Source organism: Erpetoichthys calabaricus, chromosome 1 (genome assembly GCF_900747795.2).
Source record: "Erpetoichthys calabaricus chromosome 1, fErpCal1.3, whole genome shotgun sequence".
In the NCBI taxonomy this organism is placed as follows: domain Eukaryota; kingdom Metazoa; phylum Chordata; class Cladistia; order Polypteriformes; family Polypteridae; genus Erpetoichthys; species Erpetoichthys calabaricus.
In genome coordinates, this window is record NC_041394.2 from 48374862 (window position 1) to 48389399 (window position 14538).

General features: G+C 43.6%; 1 protein-coding gene across 1 annotated transcript in view; it reads right to left on the reverse strand.

Moving 5' to 3' along the window:
• Positions 1-3835, reverse strand: part of LOC114644707 (5-hydroxytryptamine receptor 7-like) — a 158169-nt gene extending 154334 nt beyond the window's left edge. Inside the window, exon 1 of the mRNA XM_028792726.2 lies at positions 2852-3835. Within this exon, the coding sequence (XP_028648559.2) occupies positions 2852-3312 (461 nt within the window). The 5' untranslated portion in view covers positions 3313-3835. The remainder of the gene's footprint in view (positions 1-2851) is intronic.
• Between the last annotated feature and the right edge of the window lie 10703 nt (positions 3836-14538).

Sequence of the window (14538 nt, forward strand, 5' to 3'; positions counted from 1 at the left end):
TACGTTGGCAGTACAAACATAGACATGCACACACTTCTGAATAGTGTGAGATATGACACACTTGGTGTACCGCACATCACATATACGTAACTAGAGTTAATGCATGGGCGTGTATAAAAACAAAACATTTACCTGCTAAACAAATTAGCTTTGTTTGAAAACTCAGACTTAAAGCTAAATTTCTTTCGTGAAATGTAAACATAACATTCTCAAATGCATATAATCCATCTCTGGGTATTGAGGAAGACAGACTATACACTCTTGAAAATAAGGTGCCAAAGATATTCTTCAGAGCAATGACAGAGGGGAGCCATTTTTGGTTCCCAAAAGATCCATCTACTTGACTGTTCCAAAAACAGCCTTTGCTTATATAGATCCATAACAGGCTCCATAAATAAATAACCATGCCTGAAGAAGGGGCCTGAGTTGCCTCGAAAGCTTGCATATTGTAATCTTTCTAGTTAGCCAATAAAAGGTGTCATTTTGCTTGGCTTTTCTCTACATGAATAGGGGATAACTGAGGTATGAATTACCAATTTGCTTCTGATTTTAAAAGAACTCTTACTGCATTCATTGACACAGGCTTAGTTCAGGTGGGCTTGATCTGTCAATTTCCTGTTAGGTCGCCTCCTATACTGTACATTAAAAATTTCTGTTTTGTCCACATATTACAAATCTTTTCAAAATCCAAAGAGACAATTTCATATGTAAAGAAACCTTACCAGAATGAAAAGGATCTTTTGACAAGCAAAGGTGCTACAAGGAACCACAAAACCCAGTAAACTTCCATCCATCCATTTTCCAAACCGCTGAATCCAAACACAGGGTCACGGGGGTCTGCTGGAGCCAATCCCAGCCAACACAGGGCACAAGGCAGGAACCAATCCCAGGCAGGGTGCCAACCCACCGCAGAGTAAACTTCCAATGAGGAAATATTTTTATGAGTGTACAAGCTCCATCATGGGCAAGGCACAAAGAAACCCTCTCATGTACACAAAGGTGTTAAAGAGCTAAATTAGAGTCAATCAATCAATCAATAAAGCACGCAAACTGATGACGAAGAAAGTTTAAACTCAGTCTATACTGTTAAAGCCTGGCTCACGATTCGCACCCAGCATGCTGTCAAGGAAATATAAGCTTTAAAACACAAATATTCGAGATTAATATGCAAACAGATAAACAGTAAGAAAAGAACCAGAGTAGGAGGAGTACATGAGCTGCTACCTGCCCGCTGACATAGACTGACTGATGGCGGATTTGGTCGTCGCCGCTCCGGCAGCTGCTGCTGCTCCTTCTTCTCCACGATGTTGTCTGCATTACAAGCTTACTGAGACTTTATTCGGGTTTGAATTGTTGGGGAGTGATCGACTAGCTGTGATTCCACTCAAAACAAAGACACTTTGAGAATCTAATCCTAAATGATTAGGATTAAGTCAACATAAGAACTAACTTGAAAGACATGATTAAGAAATGCGAAACTCCTCATGACTGCCGGGTGACGGTTCTTTACCAGCTTCTTTCTCAAGGCGCATTATAAACACACATTTTAAAAGAGAAACACGCGCTTGCCAGCCAACGGAGTGTTAAACCGTAAAGATGGAACTCCAGAGAATCGCCAGCCAACGACTGCGGTCTGCGTTTTAAAGAACGAATGGAGCGCCCCGACCATGCCTGTTTGTGGAGGAAATAGTAGACGTAAACTTCAAAATGTATCCTGAAACATAAAAATAGCAGCGTGTAACGAGCCAGACATTTTCTATGAGTCACCTAATTGCGTTACATGACAAAGTGCACAGCATGGCTTCAGGGCAGCTTTGCAAAAACACAGCATATATAAATGATGGGTCCCCTTGGCTCCCATATATCTCCATAAATAAATGAATGAGTCGTGCACCTTACTTTCACTTTCCTATTGTGCAGCAGAAAACAACACTTTCTATCAGGATACGGAGTACGCAATTTTGACATCATATATTTGCAACGTGCATTTTTTAAATACAAAATCGTCTAAAGCTGCACTTGTTCTAACAGCCAGCAAAAACACAACCCATATTGCAAACACAAACTCAAAACTGGCATCACTCGCTGAATCCTCAGTTTGTACACAAACATTACACCGCTAGTCAAAACTAAGACAACTGATTTAAATGGCAGTTTGTACCTTAAGAAGAAATCCTCGGGAACTGCAAGCAAACACCCGGCGAACATGTTCGCTTTATAATGACGGGAGGCAGTCAAGGCCAAATTAAGACCAAAAGCCCCTGTGTGACTTAGCTCATTAACAGAGACTTGATCAAACTTTAAACAATAAAGTGCGCTGACAGCGAGTCGTTTCAAGCACCGCGGCATTTCTCGTTCTTGATTTTGTCTCGAGACTTTGATCCACTGGATTGTTTCATCGAGCTGGGGGAACCCCTTGATAACTTCGATTTGCGGATACGCAAACGATCTGGCAATGTTGTGTATTAGTGAAAAGGTCCCTTGCCGTCACGGGCCCCTAATCCTGGCCGCGCACCCCGAACTCCCCTGTGGTCGATCCGCCCCTGATGGCAATCGCACCGTTATCACGAAAGAGCGAGACTGCAACTCTACCCGCTGTGCTACCGCTCCGCTTAGAGTCAGGCAACAGTCCATCTTATTAACATTTCGAGTCTCAGCTTCATAATGTATAATATCCTTTGGATCCGAAGCCCAGAAAATCATCTCAGACAACTTGTACCCATTTCCTGACATACTCGCTTAGCACGTTCACCTTGGAAAGTTCCCTTGGACACAGAAGCCTTGCAAACTAAACAATTATTAATAATCCAAGTGAAAGTTACAAGATTTATATAAAGTATAAGCAGTGTACCTGTCCACGCTAATGACGCAGAGGGTCATTATGGAGGCCGTACAGCACATGACATCCATGGCAATAAAGATGTTACAGAAGACCTCCCCAAAAAGCCACATGCCGCCCGTGAGATCAGTCACAATGACAAAGGGCATAACCGCCACGGCCACAGATAGGTCCGCCACGGCCAAAGACACCAGGAGATAATTGGAAGGCTGTCGTAGCTTCTTGACCACTGACACGGCGATCACCACCAAAGTGTTACCCATGACAGTCACCACGGTGATGAGCGTCAGCATCGCGCCGATGATAACCTTCTCGGCCAAGCCGAAGTCCAGCAGCTGCTCGGCGCACTGGTACAACGTGGCATTGGGCAGCTGCAGCAGTTCTGCGGTGGGACTGCTGGAATAGCGCATCTGCGGCGAAGCGCTCGTGGCTCGGGATGCCAAAGCGAGATCTGCGCCGGAGGTGACAAACATTACAAGTACAATATGTGCGCACCTCTCCAAAAGCGCACCCCCCACAGACGCATGACGAGGTGCTTCCTTTATCCAAAAAGAGTAAGCCAAATCTCTCGTGAGGGTCAAATCATAGTCAGCATTCCTCTGGCGTCAAAGTGACGAAGAAAACGTCCGATGTCCGGCACTCTAGTCGAGTCCATTCGAGTCGTCGTGCCATCGTTTCAGCTTCCGTCTTCCGAAGCCACAAACTCCACACTCCGAGGTGCTTTCTAATGCAGGGACAATCGAGAGTTGGTGAGTGGAGTGCCGCCCGTGTTGTTCTTGGCGCTTTAATTCTACAGCGCGAAACCTCCGTAATACTCGAACATCCCACTCGACGACGACTTACTGATGTCACAAGCACACCGCACATCCAAGTGTGAGACCAAGACTTTCCTAAGCACCGATACAGTCGAGAGCGCAGAGTGCCTGTTGACATCAGCACAAGAGTGGAGGACTGCAAACAGCATGGGCTTCCTGTCGGCTTATTTGTTTTTCAAGAGAAATTATATCGTAAAGCTAAGGGGCCACATGGTATTGCAGATTTCATGACAAAAAGCGACACACCTTTACCAGGCAGCCAATAGTGAGCGCCCAACGATTTACACGTCAAAGGAAAGTTTCTCAAAATCACATCTCATACTTATTTTTTTTCTTCGTTAGTGTGAGCTTAATTGTATGTATTATATTATTTATATCATATGTATCATACTTTTTATATGTACAATATATCAATCAAATTTCGGAAGGTGCTCATTAATAGGTTATTTTAATCTGTGAACATGAGCCTCTCCCAGCAGCATCAGGCGTAAGGCAACAGCGACCACCGTACAACACACACGCCCAACATCTCATAGAAAACATCCATCCCTTTATCCGCCATTCAGACCGCTTAAACCAGTTTTGAGTTTCGGGGACGAAGTATTTTCACTTTAAGGGGAAAACACATTCCGGACCGGACACCTCTCCATCACCGAGCACATTCATTCATACTGGCTCAGTTTTGATTTTCCAATTATGCTGAGGAAACAAACTATACGTAGTGAGAGAAACTGACACACAGTATAGGAGAAAATGCATACAACTTAACGGAGCTGTAATCTTAGCGGCTAGCCTGTTATGGTCGCTGCTATGCTTTATCTAGTTCCTAATCTGAAGATGACACTTGTTTCAGCGCACTCTTAATTTCATTCTGCACTGCAGTCAATAAATATCAACTATAACCTTTTATAATTGTGGTTACAGAACAAAATTCCTGGCGGCCATCCTATTTATTTCCCACCTTTTGCTTAAGGCAGCTTCAGCACCCCGCGCCGTTCAAATCGATAAACGGGAGAATGGATTGCACAGTACAATTGTGACATACATTTTCAAACCTATACTTAGTCCAGTTCAGTGTTGCGGTCAGGTGAGAGCCCATTCAATTAAGGGAGAGATCGGCACTGCATGGGTCGCTAGTCTAATGCTGAGCCCGATCACACATACACGGGTTCTCATTTAAGAGTCGCCAATTATCCTCTTATGAATTGGCGTCCCCAGGGAGAAGCCCATGCAGACACGGGATGACGTGGCTGAATCCATTTTGAGAACGATGCAGTGCTAAATGGGAACTCGAACTGCAACGCTAACCACTGCGCCACTGTCTACAACCTGCTGTGATTTTCTTAAAGTCAAACACATGAAGCCTTCAGTTATACTGAGCCGACTAGTGTGAAACCTGCATTACTCGATTTTGTTATACCAAAAAGACTCACAAGTGCCCTGGACCACAGATGATGTACAGGTACAGATTAACCGTAATCGACAAGGCTGGGAAACGCGCATCTGCAAAGCCAACGTGCACAGAGGCGGATGCGAAAGAAACTAATAAAAGTTGACAGGGTTAAATAGCCCAGAAAAAAAACGAGTTTAAAAAGAAGAACAGTTAACACAATTGTCATTTCCTCCATATCTAAGTGTGAAGGTGTGTACAGGCGTTGTTATTAGTATTTGTCATTATGTCATCTTTACAGTTATTGCTCATAAAACAGAAAAAAATAATGTCGGGTCCTGATTATACCTTGTGTTGGTACTGCACCAACTGAATGACATAAGCTACAACTAAAACATCAATAAATACACATTTAAAGACACTGTTTGAATTAGGTTCTTAAAGCTTCTACTACGGACTGCTAAGAAACCAAGGACAAATAGAACTAAAATACGTGCATGTTGTCAGGACGCGTCTTAAGTCACAAAGGCAGGGCAGTCATAAGCTACAGTAACTGTAAACCTCAACGTCAATCATCCGTTTTAACAGTGTTACATTATAAAATAAACGCTAGATTGCTGTTTTTATGCACAACGAACTTGAGCGATAAGCTGATAAATGAACTTGGCCTCCATTTATGCTCCTTGTATACTGTCGGTAGCACAGTCGCAGCGCGTGGCTCTTGTTCTCATGTTTCAGGCAACGTTTCTTCTCTGGCTAGGGTTCCATGACATGCTTCTTGTCTTTCTTGCATTTTATCTATGTTAAGGTTACTTTTTTGCCAATGCCTGTGTTATGTAGTTGTGTTTTGATAGATACATTTTTATTGTCATTGTCACTTTAACAAAGGAACAACAAATTAAGGTGCTGTGGACTCAGTGTGAGGCATAAGAATTAAAAAAAAGAAAAAAGTAATAAAACTACAGGACCCCCTGACACTCACTACCAGGTAGTGCCCTCCACCTTATAGAGGGTCTCCCATAGTTCCTGGTGGTTCATTTTGAATATATTAGGGAGTGGAGGGCATATTCGGGTTTTTATTGTGCTTATTGTGATTACCTGGATTTCTGAACCTTTCTTCTGGCTTTTGACCGCTCTTTGATATCTGTATCAGGACCTTTTTTGCTGTGGATTAGGCAATTCCACTTTTGTCTTTGTGCTTCACAGAATTTCATATTGATTAGAAGATTTTTCCGATAGGAATAAATCTTTTGGAAAAATCTTCTTTTTGTAAGAGTTTTGGTTTCGCCGTTTATCTAACTGGGGTTTGGTGAATTATCCTCCTCTAGTGGGCATTATTGGTAGTGCTTTTGCATGTTTTTCGGAGTTACGTGTTTTGGAACTCCTGGTTCACACCAAAATGAACTGCCAGGAACCATGGGTGATTCTCAGTATTTACTGCGCTAAGGGCAGTTACTGGCGGTGATTGGCAGGTGGTCCTGTCTCTTGGGGAACCACCCAGAAATCACATAACACACGCATTAGCAACAAAACAGATAATAAGCAAACAATTTAATATAGATAAATGGCACACAAATGAAGAAGAAAGGTGTGATAGTACAAGTCGGCTCCAGCTCCTCTTCCTTTCTGGGAGCCTCTCGAACCCGACGCCGTCAGTAGCGTAACTGAGTGGAGTCAGGCATACGAGGACACACTAAGTAAGGGGATGGAGAAAAAGTGCAAGAGTGCTTTTAATTTAAAAAGTCCAAAACAATGTTGAAAGTGCAGTGCCCCCATAACCAATAAAATGAAGGTGCTTGTGGCGAATACAAAGTTATAATAAACCCATTAAAAGCAGAGTTCTTTTAATGTACAGGATAATCCCAGCCCACCTCCTTCTTTCGTCTCCCCAGCTCACTCATAACTCACGCAGTTGTCGGAGACTCAGCAGCCACGGTCTTCATCACCGACCCCCGTCTTAGCTGCCTCCAGATAGTTCCAGGCAGACCACCCAACGTCGTTACTCCTCCCGTTATCTTTCATGCACCTGCAGTCATACCTCAAATCCCTGGGGAGCTCATCCGCCATGCTTGCTCCACTCTACACAAATGATTAGTGGGGTGACCTAACCACTACAGCGCCAAAACCTATGCTGTTTTGCGGTGCCCCTGGTCGCGCTGCCATTCCTCCCTATGTGGCCGGATCGTCGTGCCCAAGACTGCTCTTCAGACGCTTTTTAACCTCTGAAGCCAATTCACTTCTGACACACTCCTCCCTCTCTCCCTTTCCCCTGTGCTGGCTCTTTTTTAAAACTGCTAGCCAATTGGGTGCAGGTGTGAGGAGCCGGAGCCTCTGCATGTGAATGCGGTGCGGTCAGACAGTGCCTCCGCTAACAGTGGAGCGAAACGCACTTACGCACCCGCACACCCACTTAGAGCCCGCACCTACACAGGGCACGATTATTTATGTAAAATCGACACTGTGCCACAGAGCACACATCACAAAAGTTAAGAAACATGACACTGAATCCCAGCCAGAAGAGAAACAGTGTCTGAAACATGATACATTTGAAAGTCTTGTAGTGTGACTGCTAGCAATGTCACATTATGTGACTTTCTGTCATGGGGTACGATGCATATGTCTAATTTACTTTCTGAGGACCTTCTAGCACAGTCCAGCTCATTCTCTTTACTTACAGCCATAGTGTGCTGTCATACGAAGTCAGTGCTATAACAAGGGTTAATGAATGCAGTTCAGCTGCAATTTCTGTCCCTTTTTCTTTCTTTTTTATCCATTCTGTTGTGGTAGATAACACACGAGACATTAGACAGATGAGCTTCTCTTCTGCTTATGAGGTCCAAGATAGTCACATTCCTGAAGTCTTGTCGATACACTCTATGCCTTTTACTTCCAGATGAGCATTCATTGGTTATCAGCTCTCATACACACACAGCCCACCCTTACAACTAAAGACAAAATTAAAACCGATTTTATCGGAGTACATCACAGACTAGTTGGAATCTCTGAGTATGTCAAATTACACAACCACCATCATGGGAGTGCTCTTCTGACTGCCTCCGACTCGCTAAGATTTTATAAATGAATGCTGTAACTGAAAATTGCTGGAAAAGTGCATAGCCTTTCAGTCATGGGTGTGTAACTATGAAAGTTAACAGCCAATGAACTCTCAACCAAAAATATAATACATACGTAAGCGTCTGCAAGGAAAGTGAGTATTTTGGACAGTGCAAACGGATAAGAAGGGTCTTGTCGGCGTTTGCTGCAAGCGGAGCTGTGTATTTAATGTTCCATGTGTCATATTTAAAAGGAACACAGTGTATTCACCAAGTGTGTTATGGCAACTTCGGGGAAGTGATTAAAGGATGGACTGAAGATGGGGCAAGTATGAAAAGGGACGCACATGTTGTTACTGCCTTTGGTTCACAGTCAAGTGCATGTGTTGTAATGTGTTGCAGTTTGCTATTTTTTTATTTTTTTATTTTATTGATTTTATTGTAATCATTCCATACAAATAGATCAATTGTTATAAAAAGTAGGATTAAAAACAAATCAACCCCCACCCCTGAGAAAGAGAGCATGGCCAACGGAGTAAAACTTAGAGCTAGAAAAAATAAATAAATTGATGAATTTAATAAGCGGATACAGATAAATGGAGAAAAAAAAGAAATGGGAAGAGAATCTGCTTCCTCAGTGCTTTAAGAGCTTATTCTAAGATGTTATTGATTAGATCCAGCCAGGTTTTGAAAAAATTCTGCACAGATCCTCTAAGTGAGAATTTGATTTTTTCCAATTTCAAATAATATAAAACATCAGTTACCTACTGACTTAAAAGAAGAGAGTTAGGATTCTTCCAGTTTAGCAAAATAAGTCTGCATGCCAATAGTGAAGTGAAGGCGATCACAGTTTGTTTGTCCTTCTCCACTTTAAGCCCATCTGGAAGAACACCAAACACAGTTAGTGGGTTAGGAGGGATTGTGGCACCAAGGCTGTCTGAAAGGCACTTAAAATTTTTTGTCCAGAATGATGTTAATTGGGAGCAGGCCCAAAACATGTGACCCAGTGAGGCTGGAGCTTGATTGCAGCGTTCACAGGTTGGATGTTGCCCTGGAAACATTTTGGACAGTTTTAAGCGAGACAGATGTGCTCAATATATAATTTTGAGCTCAAGTGAATTCTCTGCATTGCTACCTTCCACTCCTTTTCTGATATGTTGAGTGAGAGATCCTTTTCCCACTGTCCTCTTGGATCTTTGAAAGGGAGGAACTGTGTGGTGTAGCAGGTCCACAGCTCATGTCAAAGGCCACTTTTTAAATAAATAATCGCCGTACTCGTGGCTTAGAAAGGGGGCGTGGTAGTGTGGCGGAAGCAGTTCCCAGGGGAGTTAGTGATGCGGCCGGTCCTTGCTTAAGTGCACAGGTGAGGAGTTGTCGGGATCCGTAATTATTCCCGGGGGCTGCTGATTGCCACAGCTGATCCACATCCCTGTGATAAATTGAATCGTGAGGCGGCTAGCAGGAGGAAAAAAGAAAAGAGAGAGACAGTGGTTGCAGGAGAGGAAGGCAGCAGAAAGTAGCGAAGAGAAAGCCGGTGCGTGAGTGAGAGGGAGAGAGCGAGGCAGCTGGACAGTGAGCCTTAGCGGGGTGTTTGGCCGACACCTAGGGCAGTTGATAGTGGTCGTTCCCGCTGAGAATTGTGAGGAGTGGGAGTGACCAGAAGAAGGATGGCTCGCAGCGGAACACAACGAGAGTTGCGAGGCTTGGAAGGTGGATTCCCCAACGTGAGTGTCCTGGCCATTTGGGGAAGCCAAGTCTCGGTCTGGAGAGAGCGGAACCGAAGCCAGGGATTGGGAAGCCTCCAGACCAGTTGAGTAGAGAGAAGGTCAGCTGCACGTAAGGTGGCTCCCCTGGTGCAAAGCCTGGGAGGGAGAAGCAGGGGAGTCACCAGTTAAAAACACACCAGGCTTTGTGGTACAAAGGACAGCTTCCAGCCATTGTTTTAACTTAGTCATTTTTTAAAGGATGTTTTTTCTGTTGAATTTTAACCTCCACTCATCACTGGTTTTTATGGATTGTTTATTTATTGAAGATGTTTAAGAGACACTGCACTATTTATTTGAACACTGTTATGTTGGTTTTGTTTTAATAAAAGCACTTGGCATTTTTACACCATCCCCTTTGCTTCATTGTTATGCCTCACTGCCAAGCTCATCAGTGACATTACCGACGGTGTCGAGTTCAAGGGCTCCCGGAAGGACGATGGGAGCGTGGAGAACCTGCATCGTCACAGACTGTAAAATAATTTTATATATTGCAGAAATGCTATCTGAGTCCTCAAAACTGAGCAATATTTTTTCCAGCATAGAGGAAGGTGGGAGATGAGGAAAATCGGGCAGGTTCTGTTTAACAAAGTTTTTAATTTGAAGATAGTGAAAGAAATGTGTCGCTGGAAAGTTAAATTTGAAATGTAATTGTTCATAGGATGCAAAAATGTTGTCTATATAAAGATCTCTAAGTGATTTAATCCCAAATGTTTTCCAGATATTAAAAACTGCATATGTTTGCGAGGCTTGAAAAAGTTAGTTCTCACGCAGAGGTGCTACAGATGAAAGATTCTCCATCTTAAAATGCTTCCTACATTGGTTCCATATTCTGAGTGAGTGAAGCACAAGTGGGTTATTAGTATATCGGAGATAACTTGCATTTATTGGGGCACAAAGCAGGGAATATAAAGAAGTACTGCAGGATTTTATTTCTATTGCGCACCAAGCCTGTGTCTGTTCATCTATTTGTGTCCATGTCCAGGTTTTTATAGCTTGTATGTTTGCTGCCCAGTAATAAAACTGAAAGTTAGGTAGAGCCATGCCACCTTCTGCCTGCAGTTTGCTATTAAAAGGTCATTGAAGTTCATCGAAGTCTCCATGGTCATTTCACACCATGTATTTAATGTTCCATGTACCACAGCAGAATGAAAAACAGGTGGAACAAGAGTGCGGCTAAATCCAATGTGCTCCATGTTCACTGACTGTAAAAACGTGGTGAGAGATCGATATGTTTGTGGCATAACATGAAATGCTGAACCACGATGAAAGATCCTGGGGGGATCATGTGATCAGTCACCCTATGCCAATCCCAGTCATATAAAACTAATCGTGCTACCTGTCAAAGACAGGCAGTTAAACAGTTTAAAAATATTTGCTATCTCTTGTCCTACGTGCAGCGTCAGTGGTTTTTCCTCTGTATCTGTGTATGTCTGAATCTCCTTTGACTGGTGCTCCCTCTCTTGAGCATGTTGCCATAAAGCCTGCTTCTCAGACTCCATCATTATTTTCGAGATGTTTTTCTCTCCTCCTGTCTGTTTTTTTACTTCTGTCTTTTAAGGCAACTCTTTCAACGTGCCTCCTATGCCTTTTCTCCTCCTCATGTGTCTCACAGTTGCACCTCCTTTTTAATCGCGTCACCAAAGCCAAACTGACCAATCACACCAAAGACAACCTGACCAATCAGATTGCTTGTAAGGGACTGGTCACACAGACCATAGTGTTTTATTATACTGTATAGTAGATGACACTCTCATAGGCAGTGAGATTCAACAGATGTGCCCTTCAACTATGTTATGTATTGAGATGAATGTAATAATGTTTGGCAGTATTCCTAGGCAGCAGGTGGGGCTGCAGTGGAGTTTGGGGGATATTTTTGTACAAGTTTTGGGCTCTCTCTCAGTTAAAAGCTATTGTTCAGTTAAAAACACAATTTCTGGCCTTGGTGTCTATTATTAAATGTCTGCCTGTCATCAAACTCATATTACCAGACATAAAAAACTAGATGTCATGCAGAGTCACACCACAACGCTAAATTAATTACAAATACGAAAACTTAGAAATGGCACCTCATTCATGATGACTCCAACTGAAAGCAATCCCAAAGTGGCACATCTCCTTTTTGACGATTTTCCTGCTCCATATAGGCTCCATGTTGCGAAATTTCATCATTGTTTCTGGAAAATTGTTGTTTTTGAACATAGACTCAAAAGTCATCTTTTTATTAGCTTTTAAGTCTATCTAGATACCTAGATACATGTTCCTTACGCTTTATATATATATATATATATATATATATATATATATATATATAAAATGGAAATGAGTGGAACGCTAGGGGTCACTGTTGCCCCTTTTAACCTCAACAGACAGACGCAGGATACAGGTTAAAAACACCAAGAAGTAATTTATTTTCTTCTTTTCTCTACATAGTGCTTTCCAAGTACCACAGCTACCCATAGACAATTAAATAAGCACAATAACATTCTCAATTCTCTGCTCCACAACTCCCAGGAAGCTTAATCCACCTCCACCCGTCTCTTGGTGGGTCTTCAGCTGTCCTTTACTGTATATGATTCTTGACCTGGAAGTGCTTCTGCTCTTCCTCCCACGTGATTTCCCAGCACTTCCGGGTTAGACGGAGAATTCAGGTTTTAATCAGCCCAGAAGTACTTTGGAGCTTCTTTCGTAATCCATTAGTACTTCTGGGCTACAAGGGAAGCATGACTCCTGAGCATGACTCCCCAGGTCCTTTTACAGCTCTCCCTGGCGGCACCCACAGCACCCAACAGGGCTGAGAAACCGAACTCCAAGTCCCAGAATGCCCTGTGGGAATCCGGGGCTCTGCTGCATTCCAGGGAAGCTGCCATCTAGCGTTTTGGGGAGGCAGTATCCACAGAAACTCCACACAGAGCCATAGCAAGGTTTGAGGCAGCCACCCGTATAATTGGTATCCTGGCTACAAAATCGTGAATATATTACACAGCACTGATGTGCAGAAAACTGGGTCCAAAACAGAACTGATGGAATAAGGAAAAGGTGGAGGCATTTAAAGGGGAAGACAGAAAGTGAAGTCAGGTGGGTCGGGCTCATAAGGGTCTTCAGCCATAGGCTCGAGCCCGAACGTGACATCAAAGGGGAAGGAGCCGACAAGGTCTTTCTTCATAGGCTTGGACCCGGAAGTGACTTGAACAGGGCCAGGTGGAATCCCCCGTGAATGGTCTGCAGGAAAGCGAGAAAAGGAATCAGTGCACTCTGCCACATCCCGGTCTGACTCGGAATTGCCCTCACTCAAGCAATTTATCTGCCTCCCATGTGCATGTGTGTGACAAGATATATATATCTATACCTGCCAAACAATACAAAGAGTACATGACACATGTTTCACTTTTGCTTCCCTTGCAGGGATCGAACCTCGGACATCAGTGCCCAATGCAAAGCCTAAGACATTGCTCCACGGTGGCTGGTTCACTTAATTCATATGGTGTCATGAGTGACTAACCATGATCAGAGTATTATATGCATAGGTCTGATCACAATCTGATATCTGGGTGGTTACCTACCAGATAACGCTTGTGGTTAGTCAGCCAGTCGACAGACATCCACCATGTCCTCTCTGTTCTGTGAAGAAGATCATAGATATTATATATAGTGCCTGCCAAATAATACAGAGTACACAGCACGTTTTTTGCCCTAATAGGGACTCATGGAGTGTACACACTTTTGCTTCCCCTTGTGGGGATCAAACCAAACAGTCCATGAGAGGATTTCAAAGCTTACCTCCTCATTTTTGGTATTGGTGGATAGGTATTTTGAACGGACAGCCACCGGACAACACGGTGAGAATGGAGTCACCTGCTGGCTCCTTTTGTGGCAGGTGAAGCACAATATGCTTATTATGACTTGGATGCCTTTGTTTATTTCTATGTATAGCTTGTGTGCTGTTTCAAGTTTTTATGAATTCAATGAGGGGCTGGCATTTGACTATACCACATTAAAAAGAAAGATCTTCACTTGCCATGGACTGACATGCACCTGCCAAACCCAGAGGTGCAGGGACTGGAGATCTGGCCCTGAGCGTCCTGCGAGGGCTCAAGCATTTGATCTCTGGGGGAGGATGATGCTCTGGCTTTGGCTTGCTGAAAACACACCGGAGCGCATAGTAGAAATGGACATGGCTGACTTTTTGGTCCATGCTCTCCCTAAGTATCTCGTGCGCTCAGTAAGAAGACAACCTTGGGCGTATATGGAAACTCTAGTAGAAATTATTGAGCACCACTGCTCAGCCAGTCAAATGGAGCTACCCGTGGAGTGGCACTGCACCCACTTCAGCCGGAGCAGAAAAAGCGAAAACCAGAATAGGGATGCAGAGATGCCTCCATGAAAGATGGAGCAGTTGCCTCCTCCTGTATGGTGTTACCATTACGGTGAGCCGAGACACAGGGTGGCTACTTGTCAGAGAGGGGACGATCCTATGGACTGTGCCTAGGCTGAGACTGGAAGGTGCTGTTATGTTGTTGTGTAATCCTCTCGTTTCTTCCTTTTCAGTCATGGCCAGGTTAATGGACACCCAGTCCAAGCCCTCTGTGATACCAGCAGCAATGTCACCATTGTTGCTCATTGTTATGTTTGGGCAGAATAGTATGACTGAAGGTGGACTTGTCTCACATGCATCCAT